The sequence below is a fragment of the Erinaceus europaeus genome, chromosome 4 (assembly GCF_950295315.1).
Source record: "Erinaceus europaeus chromosome 4, mEriEur2.1, whole genome shotgun sequence".
Classification (NCBI taxonomy): Eukaryota; Metazoa; Chordata; class Mammalia; order Eulipotyphla; family Erinaceidae; genus Erinaceus; species Erinaceus europaeus.
This window is the reverse complement of record NC_080165.1, coordinates 23,714,315-23,732,636: the sequence shown is the minus strand read 5'-3', so window position 1 is coordinate 23,732,636 and position 18,322 is coordinate 23,714,315. Positions and strand designations below refer to the sequence as shown.

General features: G+C 40.8%; 1 protein-coding gene across 10 annotated transcripts in view; it reads right to left on the bottom strand.

Moving 5' to 3' along the window:
- TNRC6B (trinucleotide repeat containing adaptor 6B) overlaps window positions 1–18,322 on the bottom strand; it is a 289,108-nt gene that overhangs the window by 12,085 nt on the left and 258,701 nt on the right. For 9 of the 10 annotated variants that reach the window (XM_060189011.1, XM_060189007.1, XM_060189008.1 and 6 more), the window contains 4 exons: window positions 11,350–11,487; window positions 5,784–5,960; window positions 3,367–3,513; window positions 3,005–3,100 (listed from right to left, as the gene is read on the bottom strand). In XM_060189011.1, coding sequence (XP_060044994.1) covers window positions 3,005–3,100; window positions 3,367–3,513; window positions 5,784–5,960; window positions 11,350–11,487 — 558 coding nt within the window. The remainder of the gene's footprint in view (window positions 1–3,004; window positions 3,101–3,366; window positions 3,514–5,783; window positions 5,961–11,349; window positions 11,488–18,322) is intronic. The other variant, XM_060189010.1, reaches the window with a different exon arrangement.

Here is an 18,322-nt window from a genome sequence, read left to right as displayed (position 1 = left end):
AAATTTTATTTTACTGTTTATATTTGGATACAGACAGAGAGAAATTGGGAGGGGTGTGGTGGTGCACCAGGTAAGTGCACACAGGATCCTGGTTTGAGCCCCTGGCTCCCCACCTGCAGGGGGTTTGTTTCACAAGTGGTGGAATAGGTCTGCAGGAACAACGGATCTGTAATGCTGTAGTGCAGGCACTGAACCCTGGAGATAACCCTGGAGGGAAAGAGAGAGAGAGACAGAGACAGAGAGAGAGAGAGAGAGAGGAATTGAGAAGGGAGGAGATAGAGAGGAAAAGAGACAGAAAAATACCTGCAGCCCTACTTCACCATTTGTGAAGTTTTCCTCTTGCAGATGGGGACTAGGGGCTTGAACCTGGGTCCTTGTGCACTGTAATGTATGTGCTTAACCAGGTTCTAAACTTAGTTGACAGCAAATAAAATGAAAAAGAAATGGATAGCAGCCTAGGAGGTGGTATAATGGCTAAAGTGTTGAAGTCTCATGCATGAAGCCCAGAGTTTGATCCCAGACACTGAATGTGCCAGATAAATGCTCTGGTTCTTATTCTCTGTCCTCCCCTCGCCCCTCCTCTTTTTCATAAACAAACACATGGTGAATATATATATCTATATACTTTTAACGGACATGAGAGCTATAACTGCAGAATAAACCACCTGGGAGGTGTCATCATTGGATGTGGAGACTGAGGTTAAGTGGAGAAAACAGTGAGTGTCGGCTGCGACGCTGAAGAAAGATAGAGGAGATTCGGAGCGGAGAGGGAACACAATTCTTTTTTGCGCGGGCATCTCAGAGTTGGGTGAGAGCGCAGCAGTTTGGGCCACTTGGAGCTAGCCGAAATGGCCGCACCCTTCTTCACCCATGTGAAAAACAGGCAAGGGAGGGGCGGAAGAAGAAGGGCTTTATTGGGCAAAAACTGGGAGTGACGAGCCAGGACAGGATTGGCTGGGAAGGGCACCTCGAGAATATTGTATTAACTCTCGCGGGAACTGGCACTGGCCTGAGGGGACAACATGGCGGAACAGGTGCTCGGAGAATGCCCCAACTCTTGAATGCCCCAACTCTCGCGGGAACTGGCACTAGCCTGAGGGAACATCTGCACAGTAAATGAGATTTTTTTTTTTTTTGCCTCCAGGGTTATCACAGGAGCTCTTTGTCTGCTCTACGAATCCACTCCTCCTGGAGGCCATTTTTTCCATTCTGTTGCCCTTGTTACTGCTATTGTTGTTGTTGGATAAGACAGAAAGAAATTGAGAGAGACAAGGAAGACAGAGAGGGAGAGAAAGACACCTGCAGACCTGCTTCACCACTTGTGCAGGTGGGGAGCTGGGGGCTTGAACTGGGATCTTTATGCCAATCCTTGTGCTTCCCGCCATGTGCGCATAACCCGCTGCACTACCGCCTGGCACCCAATAGTGAGATTTTAAGAGTATGTGATGGTGGGGGTATTATTCAGAAAAATAATGTCTCTCACTCTTCTGATCTGAAAAACGTCAATCTGTAGCAGTGAAGCTCCAAAGACAGCCTTAAACAAATAAATAGATCGACTAGAAAGAGAGTGACAGAGTAACTGACTTTAAGCATAGGACTTGCATGAAAATTTAATTCGGGGTGGTAAGTACATATTTAGTTCCAGCTCGTCTCTTAGGTAAAGAGAAAGATAAAACTACATTAACCCAAGATACAGGCAATTTACAAGCATCAGAGTTAGGTTAAAAGAAATTCCCATATGAAAGGAAGAAATCCTATTAGTGTATAATAAACCATGGTGGTTAGAAACATGAAATACTGAGTTGGCTCCTTTACAACTAGTACAGACATGAGGCAGACTGTACCAGTGCTCTCAATTTCAGTTTCTCCACATATAAAATGGGATCAAAATAAAAATCAAATGCAGTCAAGATTGGAAACTCCATATGGACACTGATGGAGGTATGAATTCAAACTGAAGGCTGCCTGATTTGCAGAAGTATTCAAGAAATGTTTACCATTCAAGGTTACTATTGCTGCTGGTGGAAATACTGGTGGAAAGAAAAAGAAAAGACAATTTGCAAGGCCATCAGCCTGCAGAGCCCTAGTAGATGGTTAAAGATTTGTTTTATTGCTTTTGCCTGTACAAAGAACAGAAACCTTAACGACTTTAATGGCTTAAGGCCCAACTTTTCCAACATCAAGGTGCCAATTAGTAATGATTTGTCTACTAATCTACAAGACATTGTGTTAAGTGAGTAACTTCAAAGGCTTTATTATATCCATTAACTTTTCCATTCCCTATTCTGGAAAAAATACAAGGAACTCAACAAATGTTGCTTGTAAGATTAATTAAGGTCCCTTGGCCATCTGCCTTTAGCCTTTGTCTTAAAGTGAGAGTTCCTCTCCCCCTCCCAAAAAAAAAAAAAAAATAGAAAAGAAAAACTGTAATTGATTACTCTGGGATTAACAACCTGATATTAAATGGTTCTTCCCACGGTCTTTGATTTTCTTGGAAGACAGTTTAAAAACAAAGCATCTGTGTCATCAGAATATAACCTCTGCCCTCTCACTACCCTCAGCCCTCTGCATATATGTCACATCACCAGTGTCTTAAAACTGCCTCATTCTGCTGTGCAACTCCTTGAGGACAAGAGACATGTCTCCGCCTATGCTGACCTATGCTGTTTAGCATCTATAAAAGTCACTAAGAAATAAGCACAAAGGGCTGGTGAGATTGTTTACCTGTTATGCCAGGGGTGAGGGTGGGGATGGGGGTGGAGAGCTTCAGTGCTGTGGCCTCTCTCTTTTGTAAAGAAATTTAATTATTAATATAACGGAAAGAGAAGAGAGGTGCTGTGGCCTCTCTCTTTTGTAAAGAAGTTTAATTATTAATTTAGTGGAAAGAGAAGAGAGAGGGAGGAAAGGGGGGGAGGGGAGAAAGGGGCAGAAAGACCAATTACTTTTGTTAAAAGGCCAACAGAAAAGTGCTAACCAAAGAGAAACAAGCAGGTCACATTCATACCTGAAGTGCTATGAACGTTGGTAAAGGAGTTGTCAGAGGCACTGTAGGGCCAGGCACCAGGTGAAGGCAGCGAGGTGTTGAGGGAAGAATTAGACCCTTTGTGTAACAGATAAAGAAGAAAAAATTGCAAATCAATGCCAGTGTAACCATTGAAGCCTTAAGTATTTTATTTAACCTTCAATAGAAGAAAGAACAAAATATATCTGAAAAATAAATGAGGAAATTGTGTTTTATGCTTAAATTATTACATAGAACCAAGGACAAATCAAACCATGGATTGTCAAATTTGAAAATGATAGGTGTTGAATAAACTCATGTCAAGTTCTACTTACTTAATACAAGGTATGATTTTATCTATTTACCTGTGGTGTTATCCCGCAGAAGTTGGTGGTCAGTATCTACAATAGGAGAAGAGGCGGTACCCCCCAGCACACTTCCTGGGGTGACATAGGGGTCAGATTCAGGGTCAATATTTTGGATACCTTTCCATGGCACTCCTGGTTGGAATTCTGAGACAATAAGAACAGATGTTAGAGGCAAGAAGTTGCCCCAAAAATGAAAATACAAAACTATTTTTGATATAAAAAGACAGGTAAGTGGTCTGGTGCTCATAAGAGCTACTAAGGTCCAGAACTAGGATAAAATCTGGATTGCAGAGTAGGGATTTATTTTATTCTTTTCAGTGGAAATTGCCTGAGATGAACAAAAAGAAACCACAATTCAAATGATTACTATTATATGAACTCAGTTCAAATTAAATAATGTTTAATGATATGTTACAAAGTTGATACAAAAAAAAAGTTGTTTTCCTAATCATTACGAGGACACAGCATATCACATATGAACAACAGGCACTGTATGATCTTACCCTAATAGGATGAAGCTATACACAGCACAAATATGTTCAGTAGAAAGTATTAGGAAGATGTATACCAAGTGTTTTCTCTTCACTTCACTATTTTTTTTGAAAACCTATTTAAGATTTTCTTTTTTTTTTCTTTTCTTTTTAAAGATTTTATTTATTTATAAGAAAGATAGGCGGAGAGAGAAAGAACCAGGCACCACTCTGGCACATGTGCTGCTAGGGATTGAACTTGGGACCTCATGCTTGAGAGTCCAAAGCTTTATCACTGTGCTACCTTTCAGACCACCTCACTAAATTTTTTTTACAGGTTCTGAGTAACAGGCTACTTTTTTCAAAATGAAGGAAACAGAGAAGCAAAAACAAATAATCTTAGTCACTACTACGTATCTGAGACCTAACAGATACACTTGCTTCATTAATAAGCAAACCAATTCATGGTCTGGGAGGTAGTGCAGTGGATAAAGCATTAGACTTTCAAGCATGAGGCCCTAAGTTTGATCCCTGGCAGCACACGTACCAGAGTGATGCCTGGTTCTTTTTCTCTCTCTCTCTCTCTCCTATCTTCCTCATTAATAAATAAATAAAATCTTAAAAAAAAAAAAAAACCCACACAATTCAATGGACATTTCCAAAGAACCAATTTAAAAGGCATCCGAGCATGGGATGAATGCCTGGTCCCAACTCCAGTGTCACTTTCTTTTACCAGTAAATTATACTCCAGTGACATTTTTATTTATAGATTTTATTCATCAGGAAAAACCTGAGAATCACTCTAGTATGTGCAGTGCTAGGATATGAACTTGGGGCCTTGCAATTGTAAATCTTGTGTTTGACCGCAGGTAGATTCTCCCTGGATACTATACGCCTGTGACTTTAATCTTTAGGCCAGTACAGCTTTGTATCACATTGAAGTATATACAACTTAGCTTCCTATTTACACAACAGAGATCCTAGCTAATGAAAACTACCTTGAACACCATATCATATGCATTGCCTTATTAAATAACATTTAATTTTAATAGTTTTCTTTGATAGGACAGAGATAAACAGAGAGGGGAAGGAACAGAGAGAGAGAGACAGCTATAATGCTACTTCACCACTTGTGAAGCTTGGGGGCTTGAGCCTGAGCCCTTGTGCATAATAATATGTGTTCAACTGGCCTTGATTGATTTTGTTTTTATATATGTGTGTGTGTGTGTGTGTGTGGGGGAAACAGAGTGTTACTCTGGCATGTGGGATCACACCTGGTACCTCATGCTTGTAAGTCTAGCATTCTACGACTGTGCCATCTCCCTCACTGCTCATATCACTTGTTTAGTCAGAAATAATTACTGAGTGTAAGGTATTAGCTCATTGTGTAGTGACCTGCATATCTAAGGTTCCAGGTTTGATCCCCACATCACATGCACCTAAGGAGTGCACTGGTTTCTCTTATGTGAAACTGTCTCACATGAAATAAAACAATTCTTGCCCCACTAGGGAAAGATAGAAACATGCTAGGAGTGGCCCGGGAGGTGGCACAGTGGATAAAGCATTGGATTCTCAACCATGAGGTCCCAAGTTCAATTCTTGGTAGCACATGTACCAGAGTGCTGTCTGGTTCCTCTCCTAGCTTTCTCATGAACAAATAAATTCTATTATTACTTTTTTAAATGTCTTTATTTATTTTAAGATTTTATTTATTTATTAGATGGACAGGAGAGAAAAAACCAGACATCACTCTGGTACATGTGCTGCCGGGGATTGATTAATTATTAAATCAATTGAAAAAAAACTTTAAAAAGAGCAACTCTTTACAATGTTAAAAAACAAAACAATTAATGAAATTGTAAAATGTGTGGGAAAAACAGCTCAGAATCTGAAATTCACAATTAAAAAACATATTATCTAGACAAAGCATTTCTAAGACAATACCTGGAGGCCAGCTGGCATTGCTGGATTTATTTCCAATCTTATTTGTTGGTGGAGATTTGGCAGGTAACCAGCTATCACCAGCAGGACCGGTATGGCCACCCAGTGTGTCACCAGGGATGATATCAAATTGGTTGTATGGTGACCCTCCTCGGGTTTTACCAGGGGCCACTATAGCGCCTGAAAGAGAAAATCCAGAAGGCTTGAAAACAACTTGTTTGTTTCTTCAGAGGAGATGGACAATATTCCAAAGTACATGCAAAGAAAAAAAAAAAAGAATAAAGAGCACTGGAATTCAAAGTCCCATCTGAAGCTAATGTGTTCCTAATAAGCAGGATGACCACAACCATTCATTCACTTCCCCTTTCAGAGCCTCTCAGTTTCCCCATTATGCATGTGGCACTATTCTCATTCTTGAACGGCCCTTCCAGTTTTAACATTCCATGGTCCGGAAAGCTACTCTCTGCCCTAATCCAGCTTTCTAGCTCTATTCTCAACTCTGACACCATCTTCCCAGACAATACTTTTAGTCCACCTGCATGTTAGCTATCAGGCTCAGGTGAAAACTGCTCCTTGGGACATACCCAAAGTAGACTCCCTACCTTCTTCTACTCGAAGACCCCTAATTTCATTTGCTCTATTCCTACCTTTGGATTCCTGTTTACTAAACAAATTGTTCTGCTTTTTATCTTACTGCCTTTCAGCCACCAAGTTGTAGGTGCTGCTATGATGCCATCTAACTTCCCTGGGCAGAAGACCTCACCAAAGTGTCCTGGAAACTCACCTCTCCAGAGCCCTACTCCACTACGGAAAGATATAAACAGGCTGGGGGTATGGGATCGACCTGCCGACATCCATGTCCAACTGCGAAGCAATTACAGGAGCCAGACCATCCACCTCCTGCACCCCATAAAGAATTTTGGTCTATAATCCCAGAGAGGGATAAAGAATAGGGGAGCTTCTAGTGGAGGGGATGGGACACAGAACTCTGGTGGTGGGAACTTGTATGGAATTGTACCCTTGTTATCTTACAATCCTGTTAATCTATTAAACCACTAATTAAAAAAAAAATTCCAGCGGGCTGGGCGGTAGTACAGCGGGTTAAGCACACATGGCGCGAAGCACAAGGACCGGCTCAAGAATTTTGGTTTGACCCCCGGCTCCCCACCTGCAGAGGGGTCGCTTCACAAGCGGTCTGCAGATGTTTATCTTTCTCTCCGCCTCTCTGTCTTCCCCTCCTCTCTCAATTTTTCTCTGTCCTATCCAACAATCACAGCAATAACAACAACAATGATAAACAAGGACAACAAAAGAGAAACAATGGTCTCCAGGAGCAGTAGATTTGTGATGCAGGCACATGGTCTGGCCCAGTTATAGAGCTTTCCTGGGAAGACATTTACTTTGCCATGCATATGACCCAGGTTCGAGTGCCCAGTAGTCCCACTGGCTCTGTTGAAGATTAGGCATGGTAGTGTCTTTCTCTTTATCTGAAAAATGTTGGTCTGGACCAGTGAAGCCCCAGCTATGACAAAAGAAATTCCATGGTCTTACGAAATAAAACTTTTATAAACCATCAATCATGGCATTATCCTCAAAACTTCTAAATCAATGGCTTGAGAAAGAAATAGAAAAAACACCGAACAACTAGCAACACATTTCTGCTGACACTTTTGTAGTAGCATCCAAGTTCTTATGTGCTGATCAGGCTCAGTTTAGCTAGAAGAAGCAGTGCAAACACAGGGGAAAAAACTGGAGAGAAAAAAAGCAGAGCATCTGCTATTGCTTTAAATTCCAAAGCAGTGAGATGGAATTCCTGCCTAGAGTCTATGCTAGCACAAGACCAGCAGTGAACTTTGTAGCTCTGGGATCCATGGCCCCACACACGAAGAACAGCAAATCCTTTGTAACTGCTTCCCCAAGAGCTTTTCAGTGGTTTTGTTGAAGCATTTTATATGCCACAAGGCTGGGAAAAAAAAAAGTCAAAAGCTCCAAATTTGCTTCAACTGAAACCAAATTTTACTTGAAAATGTTTGGTCATTCTGAAATATCATTTCACTCTCCTTTCCTTCCTCTTTCTTTTATGCTTTTCTTCTTTTATTCTCTCTCTTGCTATCAGAGTTATCGGTGGGACTTGGTGCCTACATTATGAATTCACTGCTCCTGGTGACCATTTTTTCCCTTTTTTTTTTTCTTTTTCTTCTTTCTAATTTCTATTACATATGACAGAAAAAAAACTGACAGAGGAGTGGGAGATGGAGGGAGGGAGAGACGGACACCTGCAGACCTGCCTCACCGCTCCTGAAGCTCCCTATAGGTGGGGAGCAGGACTTGTGCCCGGGTACTTGAGTTTGGTAATATGTGCGCTGAACCAGGTGCATCACTGCTCAACCTCCTTTTTCTTTCTTTTTTTGGTGGCAATCGGGAATAAACCCAAGATCTTGAGCCTGTGAGGTACTACCACTGACTAGCCTCCCTAGCTAATTTTTTTTTCACTGATAATTTAATAAACTGTGCAAGAGAAATGGTGAGGTAAAGATACCCTCATACTACTCCACCATGTGGTGCTGGGGCTTGAACCCACAGCCTCATGCACAGGGAGATACAATCTGTCAGATGTGCTATCAGCTGGTCATTCTTGTGAACTTTACCTTCTATATTGTGCCATCTGATCTAATCTTACTTATGAAGAAATACTTTCTTTTCTAGGGTATTATTTTAAAATATTTGTGTAAACTGTTGACTAAGATGCCTGTTTGGGAGCCTGAGAGATATAGCAAGTTATTCAAAAAGACTTTTATGTCCCAAAAGTTCCAAGTTCAATATCCAGCACTACGATTAGCTAGAGTTGAGCAGTGCTCTGGAATAAAAAAATAAATAATTGAAGTGAAAAAATCTGTTTGGGGGCTGGTTGGTAATACAGTGGGCTAAGCACACATGGTGTGAAGTGAGCAGAGGCCAGTGTTAAAGATCTACGCTTTGAGCCCCCAGCTCCTCACCTGCAGGGGGGTCACGTAAAGCAGGTCTATAAGTGACTATCTTTCTCTTCCCCTCTGTCTTCCCTCCTCTCTCAATTCTGTCCTATCCAACAACAACAGCAATGGCAACAACAACAAGGGCAAGAAAATGAAGAAAATGGAACAGCTGATTCATAGTGCAGTCACCGAGCCCCAGCAATAACCCTGGAGGCAGGAAGAAAAAAATCTGTGATTTAGCTTAGCAAGAGTATTATCAAAACTATCTTTATACTCAGTTAGTAAATCTTTGCTTTTCTGGAGTCACTGACAGAAATCAGACTCAACAGCATATTAAATTATAAATAAATAAAAAATGTTTAAAAAAGAGCATATTACAGTAAAGTAGTAAAAAGTGAAAAGCTCAATTACCTTGAGGATTGCTTTATAATAGGGGAAAATATTATCAATAAACTCTAAAAAGGCAAGTAGACATTTTAACTTTGAGATATACTCTCAAATTCCATTCTGTATTTGCTATCACATATCTATTACTGCCATCACCACAAGTCAGAGCTGAGCAATACTGTGGTAAAAAGCAAAACCGCTTGAAAAATTTCAGACAGGAGTAAGGCCTATCAGGTAACTGTACAACACTTGTTTTACACTTGGCTCTCATGGGTACAGTTGAGCTCAAGTGAGTTACTATCAAAAGAAACAAATAATAAACCAAATGCTGGAGGAAAGTTGTAAGATCTTCTGTTTTACATAGAAATAGACAAGTTCCTCTTTTCTGCTGTTGTCAGGGCTTCACTTCTCCAGGCCAACCTTTTCATATAAGAAAGACAGAGACAGAGGAAAAGACAGCTAAGCTTTGAAACGTCCGCCAGTGCAGTGAGCACTGGACTCAAACCTGGGCTGTATATGTGGCAAAGAACTACTCAAGTCAATTATTTAGCTGGCAGTGGAGCAGCTCTTGACAAAAAAAATCATAAAGATGAAGGGTCAATCCATATTTACAGCAAGGTCTGTAACTGCTGTCTTGCATGAAGAGCAAGGAAGCTGTGTGGGAAGGCCAAATCTCATATACGGATCTATCAGTCATCTTTATGGATTAAACGGAACAAATCATTGATATAGTGTATATATTTACTCTGGTCTCCTATACCTCAATAAAGTGTGCTCCATTCTTTGGCTGATTTGTTTGTATTTTACGCTAACAAGTACTGAGATTCACTGCTACTGCCCCTGAATCCCACTGAGGATTTTTGTACCCCTTTACTATGATTAATGCTATGATCTGAAATATATACAATCCTCAGCTGCCCCCCCCCCAAACGGTAATCATGAGGGAAAACAGAAATTCAGGGAATCATTAAGAAAAAACTCTAGATGGTCTTGAAGGTGGTGCAGTGGCTAAAGTCTTAAACTTTGGAGCAAAATTTGAAGGTTTTGAGTTTGATTTCTCTATCACATGTGCCATAGTGATGCTCTGGTTCTCCTCTCTCATTAAATAAATGTCAAAATAAAAATAGATATTAATTTGTATGTGTGTGGAGAATCAGAACATTCCTCTGGCAAGTGGGATGCTAGGGATTGAACACTGGGGATTAAACACTGTATGTAGCAGAGTGATGCCCTGGTTCTCTCATGTTAATAAATAAATAAAACTTTATAGTCACCAGGGCTATTGCTGGGGCTCGGTGCCTGCATGACAAATCCACTACATGGAGGCCTTATTTTATTTTACATTTTTACAGAAGGGGGGGCTGCAGCAGTGCTTGAGAAGCCCCCCCACACACACACACAGGAGGGGACTGGGGGCTTGGATCTAAATCCTTGTGCATGGGGACATGTATGTTCTACTAGGTGTGCCACCACAAGTCCCTAAAATCTTTTTTTAAAATAAAATAATATTTATTTACTTATTAGTGAAAGGGTTGGAGAGACAGAGAGAGAACCAGAGTATTATTCTGACATATGTGATACTGGGGGGTCAAAGCTGGGACCTCACTCAGTACTTCATGCTTGAGAGTATAACACTTTATCCACTGGGCTACCTTTAGGGGGTAGCTAAATAAAATATCTAATAAAAAGAAAATGAAAAAGTAAATATAAAAAATAATTTATAGTCTACTTTATCAAGGTGTTTGATAAGGTATCTTTAAAAAGTATCACTGATCTTTATAATGTATAAAAGTAAAAAAGAAATTAATCCCTAAAAGCTTTAACTTTGATGGGTGAGAGACAGAGAGACACTGGTCAGAGAACTACTCTGGTATATATGGTGTCAGAAATCAAACTTACGCATGTCCTGTGCTCTACTTGCTATACCATCTACTTAGCTACAACAATTCAACTGTTTTGCATGGCACTCCATTGTGGCAGTTGGGAGCTTATACCTAGGTCCTCACGCACACTCAACCCCACCCCCAAGTTCTATTTATAATGACAAAGCATCTAGAGAAAAGGAGAAGGAACCAGAGTATTACTCTGATATATGTGATGCCAGGGTTGAATGCTGGGCCTCATATTTGCAAGCCTGGCACTCTAACTGCTGCACAGCCTCCCAGGCCACAATAGTTCCAAATCTTAAAAGAAATACCACTTGCACTTACCATTTTTGTGCATACTGGCTTCCTGTGTGGCTACAGAGGGCAGTCCCTCCATCATGGAGGTCCACTGTTTAAAACGAGACTCTGTTCCAGTCTCCTTCCCACCAACCATGCCATAGTCCATGCCACCAGAGCTGAAGCCTGAAACAGAGAATCATATTTCAAGTCATTTTATACATTTCTGGCTTCCATTAACATTATCATCTGTCATTTAAAGACTATTTTTTGGGATAGAGATAGCCAGAAATTCAGAGAGGTGGAAGAAACAGAAAGGAAGACAGAGAGACACCTGCAGCCCTGCTTCACCACTTGCAAAGATTTCCCCCTGAAGGTGTGGGGCCGGGGCTCAAACCTGGGTCCTTGCACACTGTCACGTGTACTCAACCAGGTGCACCACCAGCTGGCTTTGGGCCTAGATCTCTAATAAATCCCTCTCTGCACCATCACTGGTCACTTCCATCAGGAACATCATCATACACCCTTTTGTGGGCCTTTCCAGGACCTTGTCCTCACTGTACAGCAGCAATGCTAGGGACTGACCTCACTCTCCAAAGAGACTGGGTCAACCTCCAGGAAGACTGGTCCTGAAATGAGTGCAGCCTAGAATGTTTCTAGCTGTGACCATGGACTGCGAGCTCAGACTGACAGAGACAGAGGTTTACACAAGCTCCTGTGCTAAATATGAATAAATATGGGCCCTGGCTCAGCTCAATGGGGCTAATAACAGTTAATGGTATTTATATACTTTCCTCATATTTGGGAGCAACCCTCTGCCCTAATCCAGCTTTCTAGCTCTATTCTCAACTCTGACACCATCTTCTCAGACAATACTTTTAGTCCACCTGCATGTTAGCTGTTGGGCTCAGGCAAAAATTACTAAAGTCATGGGCTCTTTGGGACACACCTAAACAGACTTCCGGCTTCACGGGGTAGGGGTGGGGGGGGTGGGGGGTGGGATGGGACACAGTCTTTTGGTGGTGGGAATGGTGTTTATGTACACGCCTATTAATTTGTGGTCATACAAATCACTATTTAATTAATATGAGTTTAAAAAGAGTAATAATAATAATAAAAAAGATTCCCTAGCTGCTTCCCACATGAAGACCCTTCATTTGCTTTGTTCCTACCTTTAGATTCCTGTTTATTAAACAATTTGCTTTTTATCTTACTGTTTGTCAGCCACCAAGATGCCACTATGATGCCATTCTGACCTCCCTAGGAAAATGACCTCACCAATATGTCCCAGAACCTCACTTCTCCAGAGCCCTATTCCACTATGGAAAGATATAAGCAGGCTGGAGGGATGGGATAGACCTGCTGGCATCCACATCCAACTGCGAAGCAATTACAGTAGCTAGACCATCTACCTCCTTCACCCCATAAAGAATTTTCGTCTAGGGAGTTGGGTGGTAGTGCAGCAGGTTAAGTGCTTGTGGCACGAAGCTTAAGGACCAGCATAAGGATCCTGGTTTGAGCCCCCAGCTCCCCACCTGCAGATGAGTCGCTTCACAGGTGGTGAAACAAGTCTGCAGGTGTCTGTCTTTCTCTCCCCTTCTCTGTCTTCCCCTCCTTTCTCCGTTTCTCTGTCCTATCCAACAATGATGACACACTAACTACAACAACAATAAAAACAACAAGGGCAACAAAAGGAAAAATAAATAAAAGGAAAAAAAAAGAATTTTGGTCTAAGGGTGGGGGTAGATAGCATAATGGTTATGCAAAGAGACTCTCATGCCTGAGGCACCGAAGTCCCAGGTTCACTCCTCTGTTTTCTACCATAAGCCAGAGCTGAGCAGTGTTCTGGTAAAATAATTAAAAAAAAAAAAAAAAAAAGCATTTTGGTCTATCCTCCCAGAGAGAAATAAAGAATAGGGGAGCTTCCAATGGAGAGGATTGGATACAGAACTCTGGTGGTGGGAACTATATGGAATTGTGTACCTTGTTACCTTACAATCTTGTTAATAATTATTAAATGATTAACTAGTAGAAATTTTTTAAAAATCTGACTCAGAATTAGATATTTTGATTCAAACTGCAGCTCCTAAGTCTTGCTATATAAGACAAAGAGGACTCTCTTTTAAGGTATGAACATGTATATGACTGCTTTTAAATGTCTATGTCCAGTGTACATGGATATTCACTTAGTTAAGGTCTGTGCCACAGAACTTTACAGTCCAGAAATTCTACAACTCAGATGGGGAAGTCCACATATCGATTAATATAGTGTAACAGACACCTACCAGATTGTTATAAAGAAATGCTTTATAAAAAGATTTGACAAAAGAGATGGGAGGAGAGAGTATAATGATTATGTAAAATGCCTTTCTTTCATACTCAAGGTATCAATGGTCCCAGGTTCAATACACAGGACCGCCACAAGGTGGACCTTAAAGGTGGTCAAGTAAAACAAAATAAAGCCAGCACTGGGTCGAGGCCTAGGGAAGGTAAGTCAGGGAAACCAAGTGCAAAGATCCAGTGATGGCAGTCATGTCTAGGAAAAGATGAAGTCAATGTCACTCAGCTAACTATCTATGAAGTGGATGAAGTGAGGTGGGAGACTGACAGGGAGGGGCCAGGGGAGAAACAATAGTGTCCTGTGAGGTCTTTACCAGGCCTTTATCAGGCCATGGTATTTGGACGTCTCCTCCTCTAAAACAGTCACAGAAGATGTTTACTTTTACTTTTTCCCCATTCTTTTATTTGTGATTAATAGTAAGTCAAAATATTTTAGGATTACAAAAGTTCTGTGTCCCCCCCACCCTCCCATCTCTCAATAGAACCATCATAGTTCTCACAAGTCTTAGAAACAGTTTGCTTGCTTCTGTGGTGTTTTTTTTTTGTTTTTTTTTTTGCACAAGTTCATGTTTATCAGATCTCTAGATTCCACATATGAGTGAAACCATCCAGCAGTTGTCTTTCATCTCTTTACTTTGCTAAGCACAATCACCTCCAGTTTCATTCATTTCGTCCCAACGGACACAACATCATCTTTTTTGACTGCAGAGTAGTACCCCATGGAAAATGTCTCCTATAACCTATTCCTCTAGTCATCTGTTAATGGGTATTTAGGATGCTTCCCCTCTTTGGCCATCACAGCTATGAATATAGGAGTGCAGATATACCTTCAAATCAGTGACAGAACTTTTTCAAAAGAGTGTTTGGTGCTGGGGAAAAAACCAGGAGAACTCCTTTATGTGTTGACTGAATCATTCTGGTGCAATTTTTCTTTTTCTTAAAGAATTATTTCCTTCATGTGAAAAACACTGAAAGGCTAAAGCACCACTCCAGTACATGATGTCAAGGACTGGAGTCTCATGTAAGCAGGGTCTTCACTCTTCCACTGAACCACTTCCCTGGTGGCCCTATGATTTTCTTTTTCTTTCAGAGTTTTACGTTATTTACTTGAGAGAGAGAGAGAGACAGAGACACAGACAGACAGGGGTAGGAATACCATTCTGATATATGTGATAATAGAAACTAAAAATGGGAGCCTCAATCATGCCAGTACTGCATTCTACCAGCTGAATTATTTCCCTTCTTTTTTTATCCTTCTTCAATGAGTTCTAGTTATTGGTGGTGGTGGTGGTGGTGGTGGTGGTGGTGGTGGTGGTGGTGGTGGTGGTGGTGTGTGTGTGTGTGTGTCTGTCTGTCTGTCTGTCTCTAGCCTGAGACCTCTACCACTGTGCTCTACCACTCTGCTATCTCCTTGACCTATGATTTATCTACTTCATGTTGTTGGGAGATGGAGAGAGGTGAGAAGGGGAGAAAGGGAGCATGGGGGGAAGTGGGAAAGAGAGAAAAGGCTGAGGGGGGAGAGCTTTAATAGGGTCAGGGAAACACTTAAGAGATTCAGAGTACTGAACTTGAGTATCTGAGGTCTAGAGACATCCCCAGGTTCAATGCAATGTGATAACATATATCAGAACAGAGTAGTGCTAAGTTTCTTTCTCATTCTTTATCTCTGACAAAAATAAATGAATGCTTATTCTGGTGATTATTAATAAGAAGAAACAACGATGACATCAATACCAATAATAACTACAACAACAATGAAAAACAACAAGGGCAACAAAAGGGAAAATAAATATAAAGATTAAAAAAAAGAACCAATCCTTATGTATTCATTTTAACGTTGCTCTAAAATTTTTTGAAGCTCAGTGTGAATTGAAGGTATTTAATTGAAACTACTTTATTCTTTTAAATTGGTGATTTATTTATCATGAAAGTGAAAAAAGAATGAGAGGAGAGGGAGGGAGAGAAAGAGAACCAGAGTATTGCTCAGCTTTGGTATTAGGTAGTGCTGGGGATACTCTGAATTCTTTTGTGACACAAGAAATATAAAATATCATTAAGAATTAAAAATCAGTGAGTTGGGCGGTAGCTCAGCGGGTTGGTTAAGTGTACGTGGCAAAAAGCACAAGGACTGGTTAGGATCCCAGTTCAAGCCCATGGCTTCCCACCTACAGGGGAGTCGCTTTACAGGCGGTGAAGCAGGTCTGCAGGTGTCTATCTTTCTCTCCCCCTCTGTCTTCCCTTCCCCTCTCCATTTCTCTCTGTCCTATCCAACAACAATGGCATTAATAACAACAATAATAACAACAAGAGCAACAAAAATGGGGGGAAAAATAGCCTCCAGGAGCAGTGGATTCACAGTGCCAGCACTGAGTCCTAGCAATAACCCTGGAGGCAAAAAAAAAAAAAAAGAATTAAAAATCACAGGAAAGGAAAGAGTCTGAACAGTTCTACCTGAGCAATCTTAGGTAATAAGAGTAGTTCTCTCTTAAGAAATCTGGAGACCTACAAACAGACTTTCATGCCTGAGGCATCAATGGTCTCAGGCTTAATCTGCAGCACCACCATAAACCAGAGCTAAGCAGCACTCTGATGGGGTCTCTCTCTCTGCATCTCTTTTTCTGATTAAAATAAAATTTTAAAAGTCTCTACGTTCAGTATATTATAAAACCTCAATTGACCTAATGTAATCTTGGGAAACATTTCCCCAATTAAATAATAATACTACTAACAATATAAAAATAAACCTGAAGGGGGTCGAGTGGTAGTGCAGCGAGTGAAGCAGGTCTGCAGGTGTCTCTCTCTCTCCTCTCTGTCTTCCCCTTCTCTCTTGATTTCTCTCTGTTCTATGCAACAACAAGGATATCAATAACAACAACAATAATAACCACAACAATGATAAAAAAATAAAGGCAACAAAAGGGAAAAAATAGCCTCCAGGAGCAGTGGAACCCCAGCAATAACCCTGGTGGCAAATATATACATAAATAATAAACCTGGATATCTATTGCCACTTCAATGCTCTGCCACTAAAAATAACAAGATTTGATAACAGGAAAAAAATCCAAAATTATGACAGGAAAAGTCAAGCTATCTTTCTTTGATGCCAGACAGTAGGATATAGGGTATCTTCACCATATTTCGCTGTGAAGAATTCTGGAGACCTATGCTCCAGTGGGGGGAGGGACACATGACTATGAGCTCCCATACCTCAAAGACAAGGAAAACACTGATTTTAGTGTATTTGCTATTTCATCAAAAATGAACCTCCTCAGCTCACCAAGCAGTCTCCGTCATTATCCAGGTCACCAATATAAAACGTCCAAATTGGATGAATATTTATGGAGAGTTTAATTTGGCCTGGCTCTGTGTTAGGAGTCCAGGTAGAACTAACAGAGATAAGACATGTCTCCTGCCTTACCACAAACTCATTTCACCTTTTACCTACCTTATCATTCTCAAAAGTACAACCTTTTCTGCCTGCCTTCTCTCTCCTTGCCAGAACTATTTGCCTGCCTCTATACACCCTAATTTAGCCTCTATTCATCACTATCTTCTTGGCTCAGCACTTACCTTCTTGAAGAAACTCAAATTACTTTGTGCTTAACTCTACTGTGTAGAATTAATTAAATATATTTCTGTTTTCTGCTACCCTCTTTGTTGTAGATTATAATACAAATTACTAGGCTAAGGATGTAGCTCATTGGTATAGGATATGCCTTGCATGTGAGAGGCACTGAGTCTGATCCTTGACACCAACCAAGTAAAGAAATTAACACTATATTAGAACATTTTAAACAAACCACAGAGGTCAGGAGATAGTTCACCCAGCAGAGCACATTTTAACATGTGTGAGGACACGAGTTTGAGCCTCCAGCACCACAGTGGAGCAACCAGGGAGGTTTCATGAATGATGCAGCAGTGGTGTAGTCTTCCCTCCCACCCCAACTCTGTATGATGTCAAAGGGAAAAAGAGAGCTCATGAGGGTCGTGGAACTAACTGCACAGGTGAGAAGCCCCAGAGGACTATAAGTAAATAGCAGACTAGTGTTTTTATAGTTAATGGTAATTATAAGAGTAGAAAAAGTTACAAGCTCCTGGCACACTACATAGGAGTAATGCAGCATTGGGAAAAAATTCTGTGCTGTGGTGTGTCTCCTCTCTACCTGGAAAAACTAACTCTGAGTGCTGAAATTCCAGTGATGACTAAAATAATCCAGGATCAAGGAGTCCTAGAAGTCTTTGCTCGTGCTGACATGTGGATACCTGGTAGGGACAAGGAGCCTCACCTTAGTGGGACAGTCACAGAACTAGAGCAAAGAGCAGGGTCACTTGTCAAACAACAGTACACTTTTCCCAACTATTTATTTTTAAATAATCCGCACAGAAAAGAATCTTCTTTTCTAAAATAAAAATGAAAAGTTAATTTATTGAGAAGACAGCCACTGTGGCAAGCAGGGCCTTTTAAAATTTATTTTTAAATCACTGTTGCCTCCTCAGTGATTGAATTCTGCTTACCACATCTTCCCCGGTTCTGAAAGGGCTACGATCTGCCTGCCAGCAAATTCTTGGTGAATGTCAAAGGGATAACCTTACGGGTGCTAATTCTATTTAAATCAGGTGAAATACTAATATCAAAAGAATTTTACTCATGTACTCCATAATCTCAGTTTCCCCTTTTGAG